At 36.9% G+C, this 27,715-nt stretch overlaps 1 protein-coding gene across 1 annotated transcript; it reads right to left on the bottom strand.

Moving 5' to 3' along the window:
• Window positions 1–2,644: 2,644 nt before the first annotated feature.
• On the bottom strand, window positions 2,645–4,792 carry LOC147566904 (Eukaryotic aspartyl protease family protein). Its single transcript, XM_086653478.1, has 2 exons — window positions 4,106–4,792; window positions 2,645–3,707 (listed from the first exon to the last, which is right to left on the bottom strand). The coding sequence occupies exons 1-2, from the start codon at window positions 4,583–4,585 to the stop codon at window positions 2,877–2,879; spliced, it is 1,311 nt and encodes a 436-aa protein (XP_086509604.1). The 5' UTR covers window positions 4,586–4,792; the 3' UTR covers window positions 2,645–2,876.
• Between the last annotated feature and the right edge of the window lie 22,923 nt (window positions 4,793–27,715).

Below are 27,715 nucleotides of genomic sequence, written 5' to 3' on the forward strand. Positions count from 1 at the left end.
TTATTGTTGAAAGATAAGAGAATAAGAGAATAAGAGAATGAATGGAATGAATAAGGAAGCGGGTTTGGGTTATTTATATAGGAAGTGAATGGGTATGGTGTCTATTGGGTTCAATGGACATATCCATTCAAATAGGCGGACTCAACTGAAAATTAAAGTCGATGCATTCTAGGGCGTTGGATCTGACTCAAAATCGCGGACAAGACGCCATCCGTTAGATGGAAATCGAGTTAGTCTCGGAACTGTGCCCAACAGATGAAGAAACCAACAGTTAGATTAAAAGATTAGGCGTAGCCCACATTCTGCCCGACACGGGGTTAACGCCTCCCGTTGGATCTCGCTGATCCCACGCGTCTGGCGTCATCCCAATACTGTCTCGAGGATGAAAAAGCGCGACCGTCAAATCTCACTTCAAAAACTCGGGTGGAACGCAAGCCGTCCAGATCTGGGCGTGCTCGCTTCGCCCAGATGGTCCCAAACTAATTTATCCTTTTTGACAACTTAATCCCTATTTCAACCGATCTTCGTCCAAACTTTAACCTTGAATTTCTAATTCATCCGGAATCGGATTCGAGTGATTCTTGGCTCTAAGTTAAAGAGCCCGACGAGACGAATGCAATGGTGCATTCCGTTTCTGAGTTTGACGAGTCAGATCGAGCCAAAATAGGCTCTGATTCCAACAGTTGAATCAGTTAGAACCCTGTCTCGTCTCTTTCCTATAAGATGGCCCAAATCTCTATTGTTAGACCAAGTAAAAGTTGGCCCGTTAAAACTCAAGTCTGTTAAACTAGTTTCGTTCATAAAAGTTGAAAATTGGCTAGAAAAAGAAATTGTCGTTGACCCACCCCATTTTTCACATTGAGATCCACTAGCATTGAGGTCACTCATACATGATCAGCTAGCAAAAATTCTATTTATCCTTCCATTTTGGTCCCTCCCCTAACCCTCCGCCGATGTGGCGACATATCACTGAAGTATATTTTCTCACAGTTCTCTCTCCAATTGCTCCACGCTCAAGTGATATGTTGCCACATCGGCGGAGGGCTAGGGGAGGGACCAAAATAGAGGGATGAATATAATTTCTCATCAGCTAAACCTCACATTGTACTTTCTATAGCCTGCCAGAACCTCAGTCTATCACGAACCCTTCGTGGTTCATAATTAATGCAAAATAGATTCTAATTAAGATTAAGTCACTAACCTTTGCTTGAATCAGATATATCAATGCAATGCCACCACCACGGCCAATTGTTTTTTCTTTTTGGAAGTCGACTACGATCTACGTATGTCGTTACATTTGGCACTTGATACATCATAGATGTGATAAGCTCGATAATCGCCCACTCAAACACTAACAGAACCAGGCCTATAGCCCAACAAGACATGACCTAAAGCATAACAACATTATTTACACCCTAATAACTCCAATTCAAATAACTAAAGATTCCACCTTCTTTGGGATTCGAACCTGGGACCTCCAGGGATTTCTGGAGTTTATGTCAACACCTTGGAACCACTTGGACTACCAACTGTTGGCACCACGGCCAATTGTTGGAATAATTAACTTGTGAAATAAATCAAATCTATCCATATTGAAAACAAGATAATCGGTATGTAGTCGAGTTTCAGACGGAAAAAGAATGTCAGGTTTAACTGCCCGAAAGAACTGATGTAAAGTATGAATTGTCTAGGTTTAACTGCCCAAATTTTTTTTATTTGGAATCGAACAAAAATTTAACGTGTCATATTTGTCAAAGTTCTGTAAAATTTCTTAACTAAGTAGGATCATATTTGTCAAAGTTCTGTAAAATTTCTTAACTAAGTTTATCCTACAAGATTGGAAATCCTCCACCTATTGCAATGGATATGCATGACAAAATCTTAAAAATCTTTTTATTTAGTTACATGTCATATCAAATTTAAGATATAAAAAATATTTACAGAGCTGATGAGTTGCATTGACATAGATGTTTAAATATATAGTGAGTCCACTCAAGTATCTTTGTTAGAAGTGTGTTGTCATCAAACTAGTGTTTTCTTAGAGACCAATTCGAAAATCAATTGGACTAAGTATATATTATGGATCGAATTTCTAAAGATGAAATCTTCCATTACACACGATGAAGATTTATGCTAGGAAACAAGAAAATCTAGACAGACTCTGATATAAATCTTATGTGGCTTGAGGTGATTTGTTGTCTAGTGGATACAAATCGTCTGAAGTACGAATCGCAACAAGCTAAATAAAATCTGCCAGAATTGGTTTACTTCTTATTTCCCACTATTTTTTTTTTCATACTGAAAAATTGAAACACATTTCACATTCTCACTATATGAGCTAAATATTGTAGTTTACTCTATTAATACTTTATTTCTTTTCCATTATTTGTTTACCATGTTACAACTCCATAATAGTGGTTGATAACATCATAATTCCAAATAGAGCATATCCCATTTTATAGACAAAGTAAAATGATTTGCTGCAAAAATAAGGAACATGAGATAGAAAGTGATGAATAGAGAGAGAAAGTGATGATCATAAAGAGACATGATAGAGAAAGAAAGAAACATTTACAAGGAACCCGTGAAGTCTCTGACAAAAGGTATGACTTGATGAAGACTAAAAATGAGAACCCGTGACATATAGTACACATCACATGCAACTTCACATTAATAGTACTTTACTATTACACTTCTTCACTTTACTCCAATTTAGAAGAACAAACAACAAAACAAAAAAACACAAATAACCCATAACTTCTCAAGACAAATTAAACCAACTTCTAATAAGACATTAACAAATTATTACATAGATCCAAACCAAACCCTAATTTTGTTTCACTCCTTACATAGGAAACAAAAGAAACCCCTAGTTTTTAGGTACATAGTTCACGAGAAACACCAATTCTTGAATTTGGTATATCAAACAAGACTCTATGATTTTGTTGTTGCATATTAGCAATGACATTCAAATTTGAGTTAATATTATCATCAGGAGCAGAAGCCATGGCTAAACAAGTAGTACTTCCAAAAGTACTATGAATCAAGATATTATCAAGTGGTAAAGTCACATTCATCCCTGTAAATAGTAAAGAAATAGTTGGAGCAATAATGGGTTTATCATAACAAGTATCAAAACCACCTAAACTTGTTACATTTCCTTTAATTCTCCTTCTAAATTCATCTCTAACTGCATTATAAGCTGGTTTTACTAACCTAGTAAATACTGTTCCTGAATCAAATATTGTACCAGCTCCTGTCACTGGGTTAAAAGCTAGGGCACTTGGTGGAATATCTACTATTTTTTTACCAACCCTAATAGCTACTAAGTTCACATAGTAAAGGGAGGATCTTCTAGGGTTTTTCAATAGTGGGGTGTATTTAATTCTTTTTGGTTGGGCTACTGGTCCTAGTCTAAGTGAGCCAGAGAATTTATTGGACTTAAAACTTGGTAGACAATAAGAGAATGTTGATTTATAGAGATCTAGGGTTTGGGAAAGAAGGGATAAGGGTCCTCTCCCTAGACCAAGTAGTCCTTGTGGAGGGACAGATTTGCCTGTGACTTGTTGAAGACACCCAAATGAGTAGTTTGGGACTGGGTCTCTAGCAAATTGAAAAGTGTCTTGTGAGAGGTTGGCTGAGAATGTTGAGGAACCATATGATTGATTGAAGGAACAACCTGATCCACCACAAGTTGGATTGGGCACCTACAAGGAAATAAAATCAGACAGGCGCATGTTAGTATGAGCCCATATGAATTTCTAACTTACACATTGTGATCTTTATGAACAACCAAAATTAAAACCATAAACATAATCAAAACATACCAAATTCTCACATATTTGGCACATTTGATCATAACTACATAAACATTATTGTTTATAAATGTCACTTCCCACAAAAAAAAAATAACATTGATAATGAACTGTCTAGATCTGGGCACCCGAAAAAAGTATACGTGTTAGTTGTTGATTTAATCAGGATGACAAGATCTGAACCGTTCATTGTGAATATTGTTAAAAGTTAGTAATTTAATTTGTGTTTGGATAATAGCATTTATTTCTTTTAAATGGATTTGGAAGTAGTAATATAAAATCAAGTTTACCTGCTTGCATTGAGCAGATTTACAACCAAGAGAGTGAAAAGATGTGGACTTGTTAAAGTCAAAGAGCTTAGAGGAGCAGCCTACACAGCCACTACAGGGTACCCAAGCTGCATCATTACTAGTATCCATGGCCATCATAAGTGTTTGAGCTGGGGTACCAATATTAACCTTGACAATGTATGTAGCACTCTGAATTATCTGTCTAGCAGAAGCGATTGGCACGTCCGAGCGCCTCGCAACAAGGTTAGAGAGATAAAGAAGTCGGGCTTCGTCTTTTTGGGCCGTCTCGAGTACGGTTTCTTCCCAAGAAAGAGATTTTGATGGTCGGAACGGCGAGCATTCGTCGTAAATATGCATAACTTTAAGAGTAGAGCCATAGTCTTGTGACTCACATCTAGGGTTGGAGTGCCCTTGAGAAGGGTAGAAGAAAAGTACTAGGGTAAGCAAGGAACCAAGGAGAAGTAAAGAAGGTTGTGACATCCTTTAGAGAGAGAGAAATGGTGTCTTTGATGTTTGAGTGTTTGAGTGTTTGAATGGGTGTATATATAGTGGATATGGAAACATTTTGTGGTGGAAAAGGAGAGTAAATTGCCATGGCTATGCTTTAATAACAGACTGTATTCCATTTTACCCTTAGATATTATATTTTTATGCCTACTTTTCCATTGGATCTCACTACCCTTTTATATATGTTTCTTGTGCTTTACCACCTAAATTTGAAGCATTTCGGATGAAAGTGTCGGTCCAACTGTTTTATCATTCCTTTTTAATGTAAAAAACTGAAAGAGTAAAAACATTTGCTAAATAGAAGGAAAAAAACTAAGGATTACTTCAAGAGTGAGTGAGTTACATTTTTTTATTGAACTATTTGAGTTGTTTGGTATGACAAAATAAGGGTATCGTTTTACCTTAACAAACGGGTAGGTGGCACTTGGTAAAAGTAAGACATAATTAAGTTGTGCCTTTAGCCAATTAAATCCATGCTCTTATTCTGATATGACAAATAATTCCAAGAGACATTTATTTGTTCATTTCATTTGGACCACTAAAAAACCAATAACGACTTTTAAGTTTCATCTTAAAGAGCCTTCAATCCCATCTAAACTACACTTATTTCATTCAGTGCATATACTTATATCAATACATTTTGGAGATAATACTTCTACAAAAATTCTAATCTAAGACTCCTGCCACTTAAGAAAAGATTCAAACTAGTCTACCAAAAGTCCATCCCCATTGTAAAAAAAAAGTGATAAAAATATTTAAGGACTTTCACCAAAGTCCAAAAAAGAGTTATAATTGAGGAATTAAGGCTGACCCAGGTTTCCTCAGTGGAGAGATGCATGCAGCTAAAGTGAATTTCACATATCATTGGCAGAGAGTGCCGTGACATTTCCAATTACAAAAGTTATGGGGATTTATCATGCTTTCATAAAAGTTTGACATGAACCATTCATATTACCCCCATCCCTGCAAGAATCTAAGATAGTGTAAACTTTGTGTTTTTGTTTGATACCTTGGTCCTCATGGGGTCTGATAAATTATTTGATGTGGTATTGAGCTCTTCAAAATTTGGGATTTTTTATATGCTCCAGCAGGACGAGTTGAGGATTAAACTGTTTATCCAACAAAGAACCCAAAAATGGTACACTTATTCAATTGATTTTATATGTGAATGTTTATATTGATTCAATGGATGAAGGACCTCAATCTTAAATTAGCACATTTATACCCTATTTTGTGACTGAATCTGTCCAAAATTGAATTTGGTGAATAACTGAAATGTTAGTTTTAAATAAAATTATAATGGTCGGGGGAGGTATGCAAATAAGTATTGTAAGCTGGAAAATATTAAAGGCCACGGCTTTGGGGTATATAATCTCCCGGGAATAAATTCTCTAGGGAATTCATGTTTTTTTGTACATTTTCGGGAGCATATTATTTCTTAACCGAAAAATTAACTTGATCAAACATCGCCCCCTAGTCTTCATCTTCTCTATCACAAGCACAATCCAAAACTTCCCACCACCACCACCATTCCGACCACTATTGCCACTTCTTTCTCCTCTCTCACTCATTGTTACCCTCTCTCTCGATCTCTCCCTCTCTTTCCAATTATCTCTTTTTATTGCTCTCACTATCTATGTCTCTCGATCTCTTATTGTTCCTCTCTCAATCTCTCAGTGTTTCTCGATCGATCTTTCATAGACACTGTTCCTCCCTTCGCTGGAACGAGACCTCGAGCTGAGGAGGATTTCTGGCGAAACCCTCTGAGGATTTCATGGCCCTCACCACTTCGTGGCCACAACGTTTCGTGGCCACGAACTCTGTGATCTCCACAGAGAGATCTATACAGATCGCAAGAGAGAGAGGGATAGATAGATACTGCGAGAAAGAGAGATAAGGATTGCGAGAGAAAGAGAGAGAGAGAGAGAGAGAGAGAGAGAGAGAGAGACAGAGAGACAGAGAGAGGGAGAGAGAGAGATAGAGAGAGAAATTAATCTACAAAGAGATATGTCTACAATGAGAGAGATGAGAGTGATATACAATGAAAGAGAGAGAGGGAGAGAGAGATATCTAGAGTGAGAACGAAAGAGAGATAGTCAGTGAGAGCAAAAGAGATAATGAGAGAGAAAGAACGAGAGAGAGATACTGTGAGACAATGGGAGAGAGAGAAAGAGAGGGAGAGAGAGACCGAGAGAGATGTAGGGTTTTGTACGTCTCTAAGACTACTAGCTAATGTTGTAAGCGGAATCTCAAACATCTATATGTTTAGCACTAGATAACCAGAATCATAGTAAGAACTAAAGATGAACTAGAATCGGGAAAAACTTACCTTAATCACAAATTTTCCCTCACACATTTCCAATCGCGTGTGAAGATCAATAACTCCAATTGTCGTTCCTCTACTTGAGACACCGAGTAGGTTAACTTGATCTCCCTTCCTTAATGTTTGCTAGAACTTAGTAGAAGGTTGAGAATAATCCTTTTGCTTGACTAGATAGATAGAATTAGAGATTTTTCTCTAAAATCCCCTCTCTCTCTAAGTTGGCCGAGGGAGATGATTTCTCTTGAGAAAATTCCACACCTTTTCTGTTCTCTAACTGACCCTTATATAGAAATCCTAAAATTAGAGTCCCACTCAAATTAGATTTCTATTTGGGTCAATAGAAAAGATATTACCCAAAACGCCCTTTTAGGGTAATTAGGGCTTCCTCTTAACTGTGGTCGGCCAGAGTAGCCCACTATGGGCTTTCTCTGGCCGGACCACTCACCTTGGTCGGCCATCACATGGCCGGCCGAATGAGCCTTGCTTCGGGCACCCCTTTCGAGCCCGGTTCTTTCTATCTTTGTTCAGAATCTCCATTCAAACCCTTTTGGCTTATTTAGTTGGATTTAATCCATCTTAAGCCTAGATCTTACTTGTCAAATCTCTCCGATCAATTCACCACTCTTATGTGTAACCCGTTGTAGGATCCGGTCTATATTAGCTGCGAATCACCGAAGTGATCCGGCAATCATAAGCGGCTTCTAGCAAAGCATTACGATCCCCAATTGGACCGGACTGGATGATCTTCAGGATCGGGTCATCGTTATCCTAGCTGAAAAATTGATCGCATTGCCATCTTGGTCGAAGGACAATCCTTTGGAAGGACATCTCCTTCAAGCCGAACGGATACATCTTTTAGTCTCCCACTTGTACTTAGAACAAGTGCAATGCTCGATTCCCATGTCACTTCGTATCCCATCTTATACGTCATACCTTGTAGACTTTTTTGATCTGGAGAACAAATGTCAAATCAAAAGATTAACTCTTAATCCATTTGAGTGCGACCGCATGTTTTTCAGTTACTTCTGTCTAAGTGGCCTGGAGATACTAATCTAACCTCATAGAAGGGCATAATCCAGTCTTTTACTCCCACTTAACTTCATGTCTTTCATGTCTCACCCAGTAATCCGCTTTTATAACCTCTTTCTACGGCACGGCGTTTGGCGGTACCAAAGTTTGACATTCTTACATAAGATGAGTGAAGTACTCATGTTTAAGGAATCTCTTCAATCTTGCCTATGACAGTTATGACGTCTTTCATCACTTGAAAACTCTCATGTTTGGGTTATCCAGTGTATATTCCCAATCATACACCCATGTAATTGACTTGAATACCATAATCCTATAGCCCATGAAACTGCGCTATCAATCAATCTCACATGTTAGTCTTCTTGAGTCATTGTTGTCCATACAATGACATGGATTAGGAACTAAATAATGAATCTATTCCAAGTTTACTTAGTAGGGTTTCATTTACCAGATCACACATCTGATAATCCTACTTGGAATGCTTTATTATTTTTGGACTGTCGTTTAAATACTAAACCACGACTTGACGATGAAATAATTAACTTATTTCTAGTAATAAGAGTTTGTAAAATTGAGTCTTCCCGTCTAACTTCTTACACCCTCAATTTTACCAGTTTAAGTTTTTTTGAAAAGCTTAATACCTATGACCCTAGTAAGACTTTCATACTTAGTCTAAGGTGACAGTTTAGTTAGTAGATCTAATCTATGTGGATTTTGCTGTTTATCATCTTGATGATAATCTTTAGTATCCCAATACTAAATTAAAGCACCTCAAGCTTCGACTACTTTCTTTTATTAGTAAAGTTTGCAACAGTCTTCGTCTGGAACCTTTCCAGCATACTATTCTTCCAAGTCAAAATTGTCATCTTATTCTGGAAGTTTACACCATATGACTTTTCAACCGTTTTATTTTCCTACCGAGAATTTATCACAAGTTCTTCTCAAGAACTCTGTGCGATCCAGATTGGCTTATCTGGATTTGATCGGTGACAACCATAGATACTCCAAATATTTTGAGACGTTGAGGTGAATGCTAATCATGTCCAACATGACCGAGCTTATGCCTTAATGATGAGACATGAAAATGTCCCATCTGAATCTCTTAACTCGGGTTAGTTAGTCCAGTTCGAGCGGTTACTCTGATGATTTGTTTGATTTTCTTTCTCAGGTCTCATTTACGGGGTTCGATGCGAAAACATCGTGATAAAGACATACTTGAGGGGCATTTTGGTCATTTTAATGACAAGGGTATTCTGGTCAATATTAGTGCTCATGTGAAAGTAGAGTCGAATACGAACCCAACGGTGAAAACGGGAGGCAAATCGGAGTTCAAATGCGAAAAAATTGACAAGGTCAAAGTTTAGGTCAAAGTCTATTGACCAGAGGCCAACATCAGTCTTCAAACAACAAGTGGCTTGCATCTGACTGCTGGGATGATGTGATGGCTCTTTTCGGTCATAATAAGTTGTATTCCGGGGTCCGCTGGAGTGACCTGATCACATGCTTCTGTGCGCAAAAGGAAACTGTACTCCTCACGTCTATCCAACCAGGTCTAGCATCCGGTGTCTTTGGATAGACACGTGTCATTGTCGCAGAATGTGTTGTAGCTTTCCTTATTTCTCGCGCGAAGCATCAAATCAGCCCTCTCAACAGCCAAATCAGTAGCACCCGATTGTTCCCAAAATTATTGGGATTTCTTTCTTTTATTCCTCTCTAACGTTAGAGAGAGAGGAGAATGTTTTCTTTAAAAAGAAAACTAACCAGAGAGAGGAAGAGGGAGTTGGATATATTCTATAGGAAGACAGAGAAAGAGATTGATGATAGATTCATGGAGATTTTCGACTGTGAAGAGAGAGACCGAGAGAGAGAGAGATTGAGGGTGAGATTTTCTTTAAGAGATAAAAAGAGAAATAAGAGAAAACAGAGGCAGAGATTGATTCAGCTGATCGACTGAATATATTCGAGAGAAATTTTGTTCTCTGATTTCGGGAGTTGGAGCAAGAGAGAAAGATGAAGGGATTCGGTTAAAGCTGGAACCAGTAGAGAGGGAGAAGCAGAAAGTTTCTAAAACCGAGAGATAAAAAGTATTTTGAAGATTCTCATGTTAGACGAATTGTCTCCGAATACACAAAGAAGATGAAAAGAAGAGGGATGGAGAGATTAGAGGCTTGAAACGTGTACTAGGTACACTTTCCTTAAAGCATTATTTGCCCCCTCTCACTCGAGATTACTTGAAGGATACAAGGCAAATTGCTTCCCAAGATATGACAAGCCTTTGTGAAACTACACCAAGTAACTTGTGGAGATTTCACTAAAGGAGCATTAGAACATAATGAAGATGGCAAAGGTTTTCCGAAATTTTTTCTACATGTTGGTTCATCATATTTTTAGTTTGTTTAGAGAAAACTTTATTTATAGAAAACAAAGAGACATTTTTTAAGTAGAAAATCTTTTCACAAAAAGAGATATCTCTCCATATAATTTATCAAAAGATATAACTATTAGACATAAATTTCAAATTCAAATATTATAAAAATTAATTTCTGATTTTATAAAATAGATTACTTAATAACTTGTCCAAAATTCCAACAATCCCCCACTTGGACAATTATTAATAAAATTCCTTTGCCAAACTAAATATATTAGTATTAGTGCATAAAGTATGGTATCTTTCGATTTGAACCATACCTTAGTGTAAGTGCACAAAATTTTATCGAAATCCCAGGTAGCTTGTAGCTTTGAACCAATTATTCCTTGTGATAAAACCGGTAACATCACACACACTATACATTTGTTCCTTTGCTCCACACTTTTCTCGCTTAGCACTTATATGGCCATGTGCTTCTTGGTTTCATGAACTCTCCTTAGATAAACTCTAAATCTAATGAGAGGCGGCACCACCTCTAAGTTCACATAGTTGAAGTTCTTCTAGTATCTTTGCTACTTTAGAGATACTTGTCTTTGACTGAACTTCATTAAGAGTTTTAAACTCAACCTCAGTCCGTAGCAACCAACACTTACCATCCTAGATAGGGTTAGATATAAATTGAAGTGTTGAAACTAGTCACTTATCAATGACTTGTTGTTACCCATTGAACCTAAGACTAGTCATTTCCTAGTGTTAGGTTGGGTTGCCGTCAATGGTGACTTTTATGTAAAGAGTTTCAACCCCATCTCTCTAGATGTTAAAGTTTAAACATATCTCTTGTCAGAGATTTGATAAACAATGTTTACATTTTTTTTTAAATGTAACAGTATTAATTCCATCTTGAATTAAGTATTTCGCTTAGACGTCTCCACTTCTTTTCTCTTGCTAAATCTCATTTAAAATCAAAAGAACATGTAACAACAATCCTCTTGATATTAGATTGGCCACTCTAATGTCAAGATTGTTACCACTTTGTTGTGAATGATTTTCTAAATCTCATAAGAATCATCAACTCAATATATGCATATATTATCTCTTTTAAATATCATCTCATGAAATTGTTACCCCCACTATTTTGAATTTTAAGTTAGTATATTATTATTATTATTATTATTATTATTATTTTATGTAATCCTCATCGATTTACAAACAACATTTTCTCAATATTACGAGAAACAAAATTCCATAAAATATCTCATATTAATTTTATTAACTACCCCCACAACTCAAAAATTAGTAAAACCATCATCACTGCCTTGTTGATTTTTTTTTTTTTTTTTTTTGAAACATCACTGCCTTGTTGATGGTACTGCCTCTATATTTCCACACCAAATCGTCTGATGATTTTAGTCTCTTCTCACAAGTCACAACTATAACGGAATAGGCACCCCCACCATTTTTCAATAATATTTGTCTCTCTTTTTTAAATTTCAAATAAAATCTCAAAAGGGAGAAGCACAATTCCTCATCGAGTTCTCATTACTCCAAATTACCACACCCCCTAGATATTAATATAGTGGATAGTATAACATCTCATCTTGATCAATGGCTCCAATTCTACAGATCAATTGTAGAAGTTTTCTTTTGATAGAAAAATATTGTCATATGTTATAGTGATTAACTACGTCTGCATGCCACATGATCCAAGTCTACAACTTCTAAATTAATGTTACTAGTTATTCTAGTAACCCATAATAAATCTTAGATCCACAGACTATACTCACCAATATCACAATTTGGTGGTTAATGGTGTATTAATATTTTGATTACATTATAGTAAATAATATCAAAATATACAAGAATGATGTACAATTTATCATAGTGTAACACATCACTGCACGAAAATACAATAGTGTCGCATAACACCCTTTGTTACTAATTCATTTATTAACTACACGTTAGGGCAAAGAGAAAATGTGATTTATTTAACATACATATAAATTATATTTCCAACATTCTCAATACTCAAACATACCATGCATAAACTAAATACTCGTTTAATGTGATCGACAATTATTAAGAATTCTTTGCATGTGATTAAGACATGATAATAGTAAACAAGAATGGGTTATTGATCACTCCTCAAAACTAAGTTATGTAAATATCAGAAATGAAATGAATAGAATTGGAATCAAGGATTAATTCTATAATTAACAACTCATACCCTGGACCTATCCAAATCAGGGTAACCCTTTTCAATGAATCAATGATATTCCGAGAAGTTTCATTTAACTAAAAAAATTTATTTCTTTTTATTGGAAAACATGTTTCTTCCCATCAAATAGACATAACTATTGGCAAACCAATAAGATCAATAAAACGGAAAAACGCACCTTATTCAATTTGAGTAGCCGAATTATTCCTTCTGCCTTTGTCGGTTTTCCCAAAGTGTTCTCCTAAATCTATTGAAGAAGAAATGATCAATAAAACATAATCTACCTCTACATGTGCCTTTTCTTCTCCTCTCTCTTTTTCTCTAATGATTGGTATATAACTCACAAATTGAATTCTTGATTCAATGTAACTTCTTTCTTGAATAGTTAAATACCATTATCATCAGAGGATCCACTTTACACAATTTCCATTCTATTAATTTTGTAAAGTCAGTCTGTCTCTCGGCAAAATTATTTTGCATCACCAAATCTCCACAATGACTTGGGTAGTTTTAATCTCTCTTGCTCTCTACGCTAATAATGCTTTAAGATTGTTAGACGAATTGTCTCCGAATACACAAAGAACATGAAAAGAAGAGGGATGGAGAGATTAGAGGCTTGAAACGTGTACTAGGTACACTTTCCTTAAAGCATTATTTCCCCCCTCTCACTCGAGATTACTTGAAGGATACAAGGCAAATTGCTTCCCAAGATATGACAAGCCTTTGTGAAACTACACCAAGTAACTTGTGGAGATTTCACTAAAGGAGCATTAGAACATAATGAAGATGGCAAAGGTTTTCCGACATTTTTTCTACATGTTGGTTCATCATATTTTTAGTTTGTTTAGAGAAAACTTTATTTATAGAAAACAAAGAGAAATTTTTTAAGTAGAAAATCTTTTCACAAAAAGAGATATCTCTCCATATAATTTATCAAAAGATATAACTATTAGACATAAATTTGAAATTCAAATATTATAAAAATTAATTTCTGATTTTATAAAATAGATTACTTAATAACTTGTCCAAAATTCCAACATCTCATTGGTATTTAGAGAGAGAAGTTGAAGACAGAGATGATCAAGGATTGATGGAAAGATATCATGGAGGATTTGATTTTTCGATTTTGATTTTTATTTCTCTCTTACATAAGAGATAACCGAGAGAGCTGAAAAAGAAAGAAATCAGAGAGATAATCGATTCTTAGCTCTCTGGATTCGAGTGATTGGAGGAAGTTCTTTTGCTACTTCAATCGATATAACAACAAAGAAATACAAGGAGTAACACATCTCGGTTGGGAGGTCGAATTCTTTCTTTTAGCCCAACTAACAGAAATATTAGAGAGAGAGAGAGAAAGAAGGTTCACCATTATACCATTTATCTTTTCTTCTTATTCTTCTTCTTCTTCTTTTATTAATATTTTAGTGAGAGAAATAATTATCAATAGAGAAAGAGAGAAAGAATTGTAGAGAGAGAGAGAGATTTTTGTATGAGAAATAGAGAGAGAGAGAGAGAGAGATATTTTTGAGAAAGAATTGTATTTCAATTTCTGGCTATTTAATATATCATCTTTTTCAATTTTGGTGGTTGAAGTTCTGAATTGAAATAGAGAAAAAGAAGTGAAAAAATCAGAGGAGGAAGAAGACCACGTTTGGGTCAATAATCTCTCTGGAAAATAATTTTCCCAGAGAGAAAATACTTCTGAGAAGACGAGAAATTTATTTTCTCCAGGGGAGTGTTTGGCTGCAACAGGGAAAATTCAACGAGAAAAGTTTAGTTCTTTCTTTTCCCTCTTATTATTCATACTTGTTAGTTTTATCTCTTCCATCATGAGTAACTAATCTCCCAATCTAGGAATTTCGATGAAGTTTTGACATACGATTTTGATAATTTTTTCATGGCTTAATATCTTAAATGCTATAATCGTTATAATATTGAATTCGTAGAATTGGTGTAGGAAGATTTCTTCATTAGCTATGCTTTTGATTTGATGGTTCATGTTTAGGTTAAGTCCTTTAATGAGTCATGCTTATAGATTGATAGTTAATAGTTGCGACTTCGGTATTTCAAAACTTCGAGTTTAGACTTTAGTTTTATTCGGCTTTAACTAGAATATTTTCCGGGGATTGGTACATTCGGTTACCAAAACTCGAGTGATAAAAAGATATGCATGATTAGGTTTTCATGAGAATGTGTTAAAATGGATTCTAAAATCTTAGGCTCTCTTCCCATTTGAGTTCACCTTTTTAATCGGTTTAATATTTTTATTTTATTTTAAAACTTTCTAGGCCCATCACTTAAGCATAACCATCACTTAAGCATAACCATATTTCTCATGCGTGCTTGCTCATCAGAGTCCTTCAGATGCTGGATCTTGCCAAGCTGTGTGCCATGAGACTTGGGTAGAAATACTCTACTTGAGTCTTTCACATTTAGACTTTTCAAGACCTTTTTTTGAATGATTCTTATCATCTCCTCGATCTATCTCTATAGATCTTTGATGCGCAAAAGCATTTCACCTTATTGTTTAGTCCTTTTATTGAGTCAGTTCTAAACTGTTATCAACATCAGAATGTTGTTCTCAATTTCTAGTATGTCGTCTACATACTAGACCAAAGAAAACAGGGTCACTCCCACTAACCTATTTGAACTTCCTGAATTCAAGATTTCTCTTCATTCCCAAAGAAACCAACTCTTGATTACTTTGTTGAATCGAAGATTCCCACTTCTTCTTGCCCGCTTAAATCCGTATATGGATTTTTTTGAAGCTTGTGATTTTTACCAATTTTAGAAGTGTTAACTTCCTTCAGAATATGTCACGTACACATTCTTTTGCTAGTGATTGATCAGTATGTTCTTAAGCCTCGTGACATGAGAGTGTTAGGAATTATACGTATCTAATACATAATCTAATCATGTTACTAGTGTTGGTAGTGGAATCTCAATCATCTTATGCTTAACACTAGGTTGTCCAGGATTTATACATGAACATATCAATGAACTAGAATGAAGAAGAATACCTGGATTCGCTTTCCCACGAACTAAAATCCGACCAGTATTCGGAAGATAAAGAGCTTCAAGTGGAACTCCTTTACTTGAGACACCGAATTGTATAACTCGAACTCCCTTTTTTAAGTCAGCTAGACCTTTCTTGAAGGTTGAGATGAAGAACTGCTTCTTCTAGACTTGATAGAAAGAATGAGAACTTTTTCTATAAAATCTTCTTATCTCTAAGATGTGTGAGAGAGATGATTTTCTTCTGAGAAAATTCCACACCTTCTGAACTCATTATGGAGCTTTATATAGGCATTACCTTAGTAGAGTCACACTCAAATAAGAAATCCTAAAAGTCCCTTCAGAAAAGATAAGCACAAGTTAGTGTTTAAACTAACCGGGACTCTTTAATATTGGGAAACCCTAATTAGGGTTTCCCCATGGTATGGCCGGCCAGAGCAGCCCTTAATGGGCTTGCTCTGTCTGGCTCACCCCTTTATTTAGGCCGTTCAGGGATCTCCTCTTAAGGGAATCCCTGGTTTCCCCTTAAAAGTGGGTTTTTACCTTTCGGACTTCTCTTTCGAGCCCGATTCTTTCTATCTTTTAGACTGGATCATATCCATCTATTTACAAGTTCCCATCAGTCTATTCTCACTGTTCAAGTTACATATTCTTATGTGTAACCCGTTGTAGGATCCGGTCTATGTTAGCCACGGATAACCTAAGTGATCCGACAATCGTAAGCAGCTTCTAGCTAAGCATTACGACTCCTAATTGAACCGGATTGATTGATCTTCCAATAAAGTCATCATTATCCTATGAGCCAAATCATTCGCATTGCCATCTTGGTCGAAGGATATACCTTCAGACTCTAAGGACATATATCCTTTAGACTCTAAGGACATATATCCTTCAGTCTCCTACTTGTACTTAGAACAAGTGCAATGCTCGATTCCCATGCCTTTCATATCTCATCTGATACGTCATACTTATCAGACTTTCTTGATCGAAGGACAAACTGTCAAATCAAATGATTAACTTTTAATCCATTTGAGCACGTCCATGCATTTCTAGTTTTCACTCCTCAAGTGGCCTAGAGATACTTTATCCTAACTCTCGTTAAGAAGACATATTCCATTCTTGTACTCCCACTCAAATTCATGTCTATCATTTCTTACCCGGCCTCCATTTTTATAACCTCCTGTTACGGCGCGGCGTTTGACGGGACCATGGCTTGACATTCCTTACATAAAACGAGCGAGTACTCATGTTTTGAGAAATCTCTTTGATTTGCTAAATGAGAGTTATGAAGTTCATATCTTCAACTTCTTGAAGTACTCTCACTTGGTGGGTTCCAGTGTATCTTTATACACCCATGAAGTGAAGGAGTTGAAGGAGATGTCCTTCGACCAAGGTGACAATGCGAACAATTTGTCGGATAGGACAATTGATGTGGAAGATCATCAAGTCCGATTGATTTAGGGATCGTAGAGTTGTAGCTAGAGACCAACTACGATCGTCGAATTACGAAGTAATTCGCGGCTAACTTCGATCGGATCCTACAACGGGTTACACATAAGAGTGACAAATTGATCTAGGATATGACTAGTGGGAGTGAGATATAATCATGGGAGTGTCCCATAAACATATCTCATAGGCCTAAAAAGGAATTAGGCAAAGATAGTACAAAAAGGCCAAAAACAGGGTTTTTGGGCCTAGACCGGTTCGGGTACTTCTAGGACTCGGATTGGGCTGAATTTTGGAGGGTTAGTTTCTGATATAATAAACATTATATCTGACAATTTTCGTGGTGTTTGGACACCTCCTCCTTAGGGAATTGAGAAAATACCAACAGTTGCTATTTTCGACTATTTCCCTAAATCTTATTCTAAAGGGTGTTTTAGGAAACCTAAAAGGAGGTGGATTCTTATTAGGGTTCTATATAAACACTCTTAGGGCAGAGAATAAGGTGTGGAATTTCTCTCTAAGCTTTCTTACTCTACCACATCAAGTAGAGAGGAGAAAGTGAGCTAATTCCCATTAACTATCAATCTAGTCAAAGAAGAAGGTGTTCTTCTTTTCCAACCACCATTGGTGTGCTAGCTATACAACAAGGTGGGAGATCAAATTGATTGCTCGTGTCCCAAGTAGAGGAGCTACACTTGAAGCTCTTGGTCTTCTTCAATCAATTCAACTAGTTCGAGGGAAAAGCGATTAAGGTAATCTACTATCTCCATTAGATTAATTACTAGTTTTGCATGTGATCCAGGGAATACTAGTGTAGACATTAGATGTCATATTTCCGCTATAAACACTAGTAGAAGGGTGTAAATCCCAACAGTGGCGTCAGAGCCTCTTGCCATTAACTAGTTTTTGCTAAGAATCGAACTAATTAATATGCTTAATAGTTTGAAAATTGAGTTTATAAAAGTATTTTAAAAGGTGTTTTAAAAGGTATTTTTAACTCATAATTTGATAGGATTCAATAAATTTTCAAATTGAGAATCACATTGATGATTAAAAGTGTTTTAAAAGTCTCAATTTGATTGAATTTCAAACTAATCCATTCTTGATTAAATTGATAGTTATGTTTAAAAAGATTTTAAAACATAAAATTTGATTAATTTTGAATTGGATTCAAAGATTTTTCAAAATTGATTTCAAAATTGTTCTTTGAAAAATTTCAAAAACCTAGATTTTGATCCAAAATTGGTTTGATTAAGAGTTGTTTTTTAAATTTTGGAAACTTTTGAAAAACAAAGATTTGGAATTTTAGAAGTGTTCTAAAAAGAGTAGTTTTGAGTTTGGGAAACTCTCAAAACAAATTTGGAAAACTTTAAAAAGTTTCTAAAAGTTTTGAAAAATTTTAGAAGTGTTCTAAAAGGAATTTCAAAAATTTAAGAAAAGTTTTAAAATTGGAAAATAGCAACTTAAAGTTGCATAAGAAAAAAAAAAAAAATTTCTTTTTGGAAACTAGGGTTTTGAAAAACCCTAGTGTCCGGCCAGGAAGCTTCCTGGCCGGACCAGAAGCTCCTGGATGCGTCCTCTGGACGCGTCCAGAGCAGCTGCTGAGACGCGTCTTGAAGACGCGTCCAGAGCAGCTACTAAGGACGCGTCTTGAAGACGCGTCCAGGTCGCGTCTAAGACGCGACCAGCAGCTGCAAAGGAGCTTCCTGGACGAGTCTAGGACGCGTCCAGAGCACTCGACCAGACGCGTCTTGAAGACGCGTCTGGGAGGTTCTGGGTGTCTCGGACTAGTCCGAGACACCTAGTGCTGGTCCGGTCCAGTACCAGACACGTCTAGGACGCGTCTGGTACATGGACTAGCGTCCTGGCTCCGGCCAGGACGAGACCAGGCCTTGATAGGCCTCGGCCAGGACATGCCGGCCCTATGGGCCGTGCTATGTCCGGACCTTGTCCGAGCCCTTTTTGGGCTTGGGCCGGGACTTGTCTAGGACTTGTCCCGGGCTTTTTTCGAGGCTTTTCGGACCAAGAAAAGGGACCATCATTCGAGTGGGAGTTTTTGCCAAAAATTTTTCTGATTCCAACCAAATAATTCCAAAATCAATCCGGGCCATCCAATAGCCCAAAACGGATTTCTCTTTAAATTGATTTATGAAATCATTAAGAATCGAACCAATATTTTTTCCGAAATTGACCCGGGCTTTCTCGAGCCCAAAACGGAGTTTTTCTTAAAGATGAGTTTAGAAATCATAAAAGATAAAACCGGAAAGCACCATTAGTAGAATTCTTCGAATTTAGACTTAAGGTCCGTAATGTGACATGTGATGTCAACAAAAGTATCTCCCAAGATAATCATGCATATATAATTCTTAGCCTTGATATATTATATGATTGCATGTGATGTGAATGCGGGAAACTAGTATGGCCATAGATTTATTTCTTTATTCTTGTTTTAAGCACGGATGGGTGCATGCTTTGTAATTAATTTTAATTTCAAGTTTATACGATCTGCGAATCGTTAGAGTCTTGTAATTAGAGTTTAGGGTCTATGAGTCCATTGAAGAAACTCGAGGATGAAATCCAAAGGCGAGTGGGAGAAATCAATGGAGGTTCAAAGATGGCGATCTAAGACGAACCAAAAGGCGAAACAAGAAGAAAACCAAGGGTGATTAGATCTTCTAGGTTAGGGGCCATACTAGGATCCATGTCTGCTTGATTTACTTTCTCGCGCGCATTTACTTACTTATTTACGCTTTATGTCGTGGATGTTAGTTAGGCTAAATAGTTCACTATAACAAACGCCAGACTAGCGTAAAAGTCCCCAAAAGTAATCTTGAGTAATCGCCTATCCAGATTAAGACACTCGTTGCGCCCTTGTTCGAGGAAGGTGGGTCGGCCTTCGCAGAGTACCTCCTCTACCTTAGGACAATGCGGGTAGGTCTATAGAAGAGGCCTACACGTCTAAATGGTTCTACTCAACGAGATCAGCAAGAGAGTCTTGGATACTCGAGGCAAAAGGATAGATTAGTCATTCATTAATGAAATCTATCAACCAAGAGTCATAAGGTATGATCAGTGAAGTAGTTCGCTCACCCGGAACGACGGAGTCAAAGGGTAGGGCCTTCGTCCGCTTTACTTCGAAGAACTGGGGTCTTGGAATCACTTATTCAATCGGGGACGATTTTTATTGAATAATGTGGGAAAACTAATGTTTTTCAAAAACGATAACGAGTTTTAAAACTTTGCCATTTCTTTATGTAGTTTTAAGATGACACAAACGATTTCAACATTGAATCACACCTAAGGGAGGTGCTGATCCACTTCCTAGAATGGAAGAATGAATCCGAGAATAATTCTCAGATTCAAAAGGAAGGTCACTAGAATACCCAATCCCAATGTTGACTCATACAAGAGAAGGTCAAAAGCCATTTGCAAGCAATCGTATAACATTCTCTTTGGAAGAATAATGAATGCTAGCATAACCATTAAGACAAACTGAGGAAGAATTTCCCACAGAAGTCATAAATGGAGAGGTACGAGACCTCCAAGGCAATCTGAAAGTCATCCTAACGGAAGACAACAGAATACATCTATCACCCAATTCAATATTGATTGAACAAAGATAGATAAGACCTTAGATGAGTCACTCAGGTTGTTACAAACAAACTGAGCAGAACATACGGGAATATCCAGTCTAAGAAAGGTTCTTAAGATTTGGTACAAAGAATCTAAGAAATAGATTCAAAAGGGCAAAAGGATCAGTCAAGTGAGACAAACATTTGATCAAAGAAAAGCAGCTACCGAGTACATGATCAAGAGTATTTCTCATTACTGTGAATGTTTCTGAACAATGGCTAGACCATTTAAAAGGAAACTACCTTTAGCACCTGGAGGACAAAAGGAATGGAATTATGAATTCCGATTCCGTATCCTTGTTAACAAAGTTAAAAACAAGTATCGTAAAAATTCCTTCATCAGGTATTTAAGACCAGATGAGCGGCTCAGTGGGAGCTCAAGGAAATCACATACTTGACTAAAAGAAGTAAAGATCCAAGAGGGAGCAGAAGCAGTAATGCTAGGGATGCTGAAAGGGATCGAAGTCTTCTTTTAGACACTGATCTAGCTTAGAACTTAATAGTGATTATTTTGTTCTTCTAGAAACGTCTGATGTTTTAAACCAGTGATAAAATTAACTGAAGGTTAACATTGATAATGGCTAAAATCAAGAGATTCAAACTCATTAAACTTCAGCATTGTCAATTGGGTCTTAAGGACTAATTGACAAAGTCACCCTTTTCAAAAGGCATAAAGACTAGTAATCTATTAGGACTCATACGGTGTTATGCAGACCTATAAGTTTACTTGCAGAAGCTAACGAGAGAAACTTCAAATACGTACTCTGACAACTTCATGAAGTATGGAAACGTACAAATCATAAAGTATAAGTCAGAATGTTTGAAAGGTTCAAACAAAGTACAAACCGAAGTAAAGAATCACTTTGACAAGATAGTGAAAACTTGAGTCAAACACTTGATAACCATCAAAGGAGTTGAGAAACAGTTTCCCAACTCTGCTCCATGGAACACATCCGACGGATGGTGGATTCAGTAGGAGCAATCGAACATTGCTATGCATAATTCGATCAAAGATGGGTTTAAACCAGTCTTCCGAATATTTTGGGACATATTCTATAAACGATTGTTTTCACACCTACCAAAATTCCGTCTAACAGCTAAGCTTGTAAAAGCATTACAAAAACTAGCTAATATCTGACGCAATTTCTTTTGAAAGAAATTTGGGCTTCTTCCACAACCAATCAAGAGAACAAAGTGTTTGTTGCTCATGATAGTATTCTTCTAATAATTAGCACACCTGGTCGTCTGGGAGAAAAACACTAATTATTACAAGAATAAGTGGGAGAAAAGTACAAGTCGATTTAATTCGATCATGAGAAAAATCATGGAGGGTCATGAAGAACAATCATGAAACTTGTACAAGTCGATTAAATTCGACCAAGAGCAACAAACTGCGGCTCCTCGGAAAAGGAAAGGTTAAAGACATGATCTAATAAACCCACCGCACAAAAGCGAATGTCATTCGCCGGAGAACTCTCAAAACAAGTGAAAGTGTCTCTAAAGGAATATCTTAAAGTAATTGAGAAAATTCCAAATTGTTGTTCAAAAGCCCTAAAAGGTCAAATCTCAAAGACACAGAAAATAAAGGTTATTTCTGAAGAGATAAAAGACCTGCCCAGAAACGGAAACTGACTCTAGATTTTGGCTAGAACCCAAAATCATCGTGGAATCCATATCTCGTCAAGACATGAAGCTTGATAATTTAAGTCAACAAAAGACCTAAATTGGTTTTCCAAAATAGAAAACTGAGAAGGATGGAAACATTCGTGTTTCCCGAAACGAGACAAGAAGAATAAAGATTCTTCCAATCAAGTTATGTCCACAAGCATGCTTTAGAAATCTATCGACGGATTAAAAGCACGCAAGAGTTAGAATCTTCGATTCAAAAGGCAATCAGAGAAATTTGATTCCTGGAGAATGAAGAAAATCTTGAATCACGAGTTTCAAGAAGGTAAGTGGGAGTAAACAAACCTTCCGGGTCCGTATGCAGAGTACATACAAAAGATTGAGTACGACATAAGGTGTTGTATAACAGTAACGAACTGACTCAATAAAGGACCACACACAAAAGGATAAAATGCCATTTTGGGCATCTGAAGATCTATAAGCATAGATCAAAAGGATGATAGGATTAGAGAGACTCAGTACGCTGAGATGCTTGAGATCCGAAACAGAAAATCTAAGACTCGGAAAGTCTAAAAGAATTTCGACCCAAAAACTCATGACAAAGGGCGTTGCAAAACTCGGAGTCTAAAAGACACCGATGAGCTAGCACGCATGAGAGAGACATTTATGTTCGAAAACATAAAGTCAATCATGTTGGACATGATTAGCATTTAAACATCCGAATTCGGATTGGAAAACCGAAACACTACTTAGTACATCCTAGAAGGCTAAAGGATGAAGTAGTACAAAGTTTAACATGTCATCGTAGCAAACTTCCAGACATGGAAGGAAGGTAGGCTAAAAGTGTTTTAAGCCGGGAACTGTTGCAAATACTACACAAAGAATTAAAGGCCTTAACTCTAGTAAAGATTACTAGATATTATCAAGGTTGAAGATAGTAATCTTCAAGTTAATTGATAATAAGCAAAGTTTAAAACCGACTACCACGGTAGTCAAACTAAACTGTCACCTAAGACATAGTATGAGATTCATACACAGTCTAAGGCATGAGGTGTAATTTTAAACCTCGACAAGTAAAACTGAGTGGGTAAAAGGAGTTTTACGGAAGAGGCTCAGATTTACAACTCTCGTTATCAGAAATAATAAGAATTATTTCACCAGTCGTCTAAACTTGGTTTAGTGTTTAAACGACAGTCCATAGATAATAAAACGTTCCGAATAGGTTTGTCAGATACGTGATCTGATGAATGAAACCCTATTAAGTGAACTTGGAATATTTATTATCAAAAATCCCTGGTCCAGGTCATTGCATGGACAACAATGACTCACGAAGACTAGCACGGGAGTCGATGGGTTAGCGCAGTTTCATGGGCTATAGGAATAGTATATTCTATTCGACTACGTGGGTGTATAAAAGGTTTATACACTGGATAACCCTCAAATGAGAAGTACATCATTCGTGATGAACGTCAATACTTCTCATAAAGACAATTGGAGAGATTCCTCAAAACATGAGTGCTCCACTCATCTTATGTAAGGAATGCCCGACTTTGGTTCCGTTAAACGCCGCGCCGTAAAAGGAGGTTATAAAGACGGATATTGGGAAGGACAGGATAGACATGAAGTTAAGTGGGAGCGCAAGAATGGATTGTGTCACCCTAATCACATTAGGTACAAAGTGTCTCAAGGCCACTTGATGAGTAGCAACTGAAAATGCGTGGCCGCGCTCAAACGGATTAAAAGTTAATCGTTTGTCTTTTACAGTTGTACTCGGATATCAAGAAAGTCTGAATGATGTGACGTATCAGATGGGATACTAAATTGACACGGGAATCGAGGCATTGCACTTGTTCTAAGTCCAAGTGGGAGTCTGAAGGAGTTGAAGGAGATGTCCTTCGACCAAGGTGACAATGCGAACAATTTGTCGGATAGGACAATTGATGTGGAAGATCATCAAGTCCGATTGATTTAGGGATCGTAGAGTTGTAGCTAGAGACCAACTACGATCGTCGAATTACGAAGTAATTCGCGGCTAACTTCGATCGGATCCTACAACGGGTTACACATAAGAGTGACAAATTGATCTAGGATATGACTAGTGGGAGTGAGATATAATCATGGGAGTGTCCCATAAACATATCTCATAGGCCTAAAAAGGAATTAGGCAAAGATAGTACAAAAAGGCCAAAAACAGGGTTTTTGGGCCTAGACCGGTTCGGGTACTTCTAGGACTCGGATTGGGCTGAATTTTGGAGGGTTAGTTTCTGATATAATAAACATTATATATGCCAATTTTCGTGGTGTTTGGACACCTCCTACTTAGGGAATTGAGAAAATACCAATAGTTGCTATTTTCGACTATTTCCCTAAATCTTATTCTAAAGGGTGTTTTAGGAAACCTAAAAGGAGGTGGATTCTTATTAGGGTTCTATATAAACACTCTTAGGGCAGAGAATAAGGTGTGGAATTTCTCTCTAAGCTTTCTTACTCTACCACATCAAGTAGAGAGGAGAAAGTGAGCTAATTCCCATTAACTATCAATCTAGTCAAAGAAGAAGGTGTTCTTCTTTTCCAACCACCATTGGTGTGCTAGCTATACAACAAGGTGGGAGATCAAATTGATTGCTCGTGTCCCAAGTAGAGGAGCTACACTTGAAGCTCTTGGTCTTCTTCAATCAATTCAACTAGTTCGAGGGAAAAGCGATTAAGGTAATCTACTATCTCCATTAGATTAATTACTAGTTTTGCATGTGATCCTGGGAATACTAGTGTAGACATTAGATGTCATATTTCCGCTATAAACACTAGTAGAAGGGTGTAAATCCCAACATGAAGTTGACTTGAATTCTCTAATTCCTATAGCCCAAGAAACAACATTATCTTGTCAATCACTCATGCTAGTCTTCTTAGGTCATCGTTGTCCAATCGATGTCCTGGACTAGGGTTATTTTATAACGGAATGCTTCCATGTTCACATAGCAGGGTTTCTTTCATTAGATCACTTATCTAACAAACCTGCCTGGAGCTTTCCATCATTTTTGGACTATCGTCTAAATTCAAAACCAAAATTTAGATGACGAAATAAATTTAATTTGTTTCGGATAACAAGAGTTTGTAAAAGTGAGTTCCCCACGTAAGCTCTTTACGTGCCCAATTTTACAAGTCTCTTAGGGCAGTCTTTCATGACCCTAACTCCTTAGATTCGTACATCTTCCATGTTTGATCTATGGTGACAGTTTATTTTTGTGGATTTAATCCACTTTTCGTTTTCACTTTGCTTATCATTATCATGCTGAAGAACGCCTTCGTCAACTTTTACGATAATGTCAGTTTTCTTAAACTGAAACTAACACTTCCTAAGTCCTAATTGTTCTTTCTTTACTAGTAGAGTTTGCAACGACTCCCACTGTGAAAAACTTCTTTTCCACATGATTGTCCTTCCTAAAAGATTCCTATCTTTATTTTCGGAAGATTGCATTTATGACTTTCTTCAACTTTTACTTTCAGAGATACTTTCTTAGATACTCCAAGTATCCTTTGGAACTTCTCTGTTGTTTATGGGGCGACGACATCAAATACTTTACGTATTTCTAGATGTGCAAGTAAACATCGATCATCTTTATAATCGATCTTTATGCTTTGTGACATAAGTGTTCCCTCATGTGTGCTTTTGCTCATCAGAATTCCAAGTTCTGATTTCTTGCTTAGCAGTGATCCATGAGAGATGAGTAGAATCTCTCTAGGAGTATTTCTAGTTGGACTTCTTCAAAACTTCTTTTGAATGAGTCGTATCATCTGTTAATCTATAACTTTATAGATTTCGATGCCCAATTTATTATCCCTCGTCTGGTGTCCTATTGAGTCAGTTCTTTTTAACTGTTTTCTCAAATCTCGTATGTCTCACATATAGGACGTGAAACTAACTTGTTTCATTCCCACGTACCCTCTTGTCGAATAAGAATCTAACCATTCTTTTCAGAAAATCAACCCTTGAATTTCTTTTATGAATGTTTAGATACCAACTCTTACTTTCGATCTATTGACTCTTAGTCAATTTTCAGAGTCTGGTTCCGCTATAGTTTATGTGAGTCTTATGAAGACTCAATGGGATTTCTGAACAATGTCATAGAACCTTCTTAACTTATCTTAAGAAGTTTGGTGAGTTTCTCGTACTCCCATTGTGTTCTTTTGTTGCTCTGTTTGAATCAGATTCGAATATTTTCTCCCACTTGTCTTCTTGAAACAACTACTTTTAAGGAAGACACCATCGAGAGCAACAATCTAATTTCGTTTCGATGTTTTGAGGGAAAACCCCCATATTTCTTCTTTTAAAGAAGAAGAAACTATGTCCAAAGTTTTCAGACTATAATTGAAAGGCTATTTTAGAATCTTTCTAAAATCCATATTCATATGGAATTCTTCCAATTTCTATAACATTTTTGGGTTTCTTGTGGGTATGCAGTTTGTATTTAGACACTATCCCTTTGGAAGATTTGTTATGACTTAGACTATTGATCTTATCAATATTTTCCGTCATACTGATTCATTACTAGATTTAGGTTAAGTTTCTAAAACCTTCTCCTAAATTCGAGCACTTAGTTGATTCTAGTCACATTAACCACTATCTTATGTCCAACATAAGTTTTAGTGATTAATTGACCTCTGTTTTGATTCATCACTCCTCATAGCTTCTTCTTAGGTGCATGGTTCACCTCCATCAATTTTTTCTCCCACACTAAGTGCAAATCCAACCTTATCTGCCATCCCATACCTTTCTGGTGCCCAAATATGTCTCTCCTTCCCCTGTTCCTCGCACCACTGTAATGAACCAGCTCTGGTTCATCTTCCTCAGCTTGCTCATCTACCTAAGGCCCAACCTCTTCCGGAGTGTCTATCTCAAACTCCACCTGCTCCCTATGATCTTCCTGCTCCACCTGTTTACCAACACCCTCCCGAGCATCTACAGGCGTTACCTTCTAAGTTACCATGGCTAACTCATCAAAAGTAACATCTCTACTTATGAGAAACTTCTTCGATTTTCCATCTGGATTCCACAATTGATAACCCTTAACTCCGGGCTCATACCCAAGAAATTCACATTTCTTAGCCCTCGGATCAAGTTTACCTTCTTTAACATGTGCATAAGCCGGACAACCAAAGATCCTCAAGTTCTCATACTTAGCAGGATAACCAGACCACACCTCATTAGGAGTTTTACACTCAATAGATGTACATGATGAAATTTTTCCAGATACTCTGCCATGTTCATTGCTTCAGCTCTGAACACCTCCGGCAGCCCTGCATTCGAAAGCATACAACGAGCTCGTTCCAACAGAGTTCTGTTCATACGTTCTGTCACCCCATTCTGCTGTGGGGTATTTCTGATCGTATGGTGTCTCACTATCCCTTCGTCTACGTAGAACCTATTAAACTCGTTTCTGCAAAATTC

Source organism: Eschscholzia californica, unplaced genomic scaffold (genome assembly GCF_041429995.1).
Source record: "Eschscholzia californica isolate CP2 unplaced genomic scaffold, dmEscCali1.0.p SCAF_1, whole genome shotgun sequence".
Taxonomy (NCBI): domain Eukaryota; kingdom Viridiplantae; phylum Streptophyta; class Magnoliopsida; order Ranunculales; family Papaveraceae; genus Eschscholzia; species Eschscholzia californica.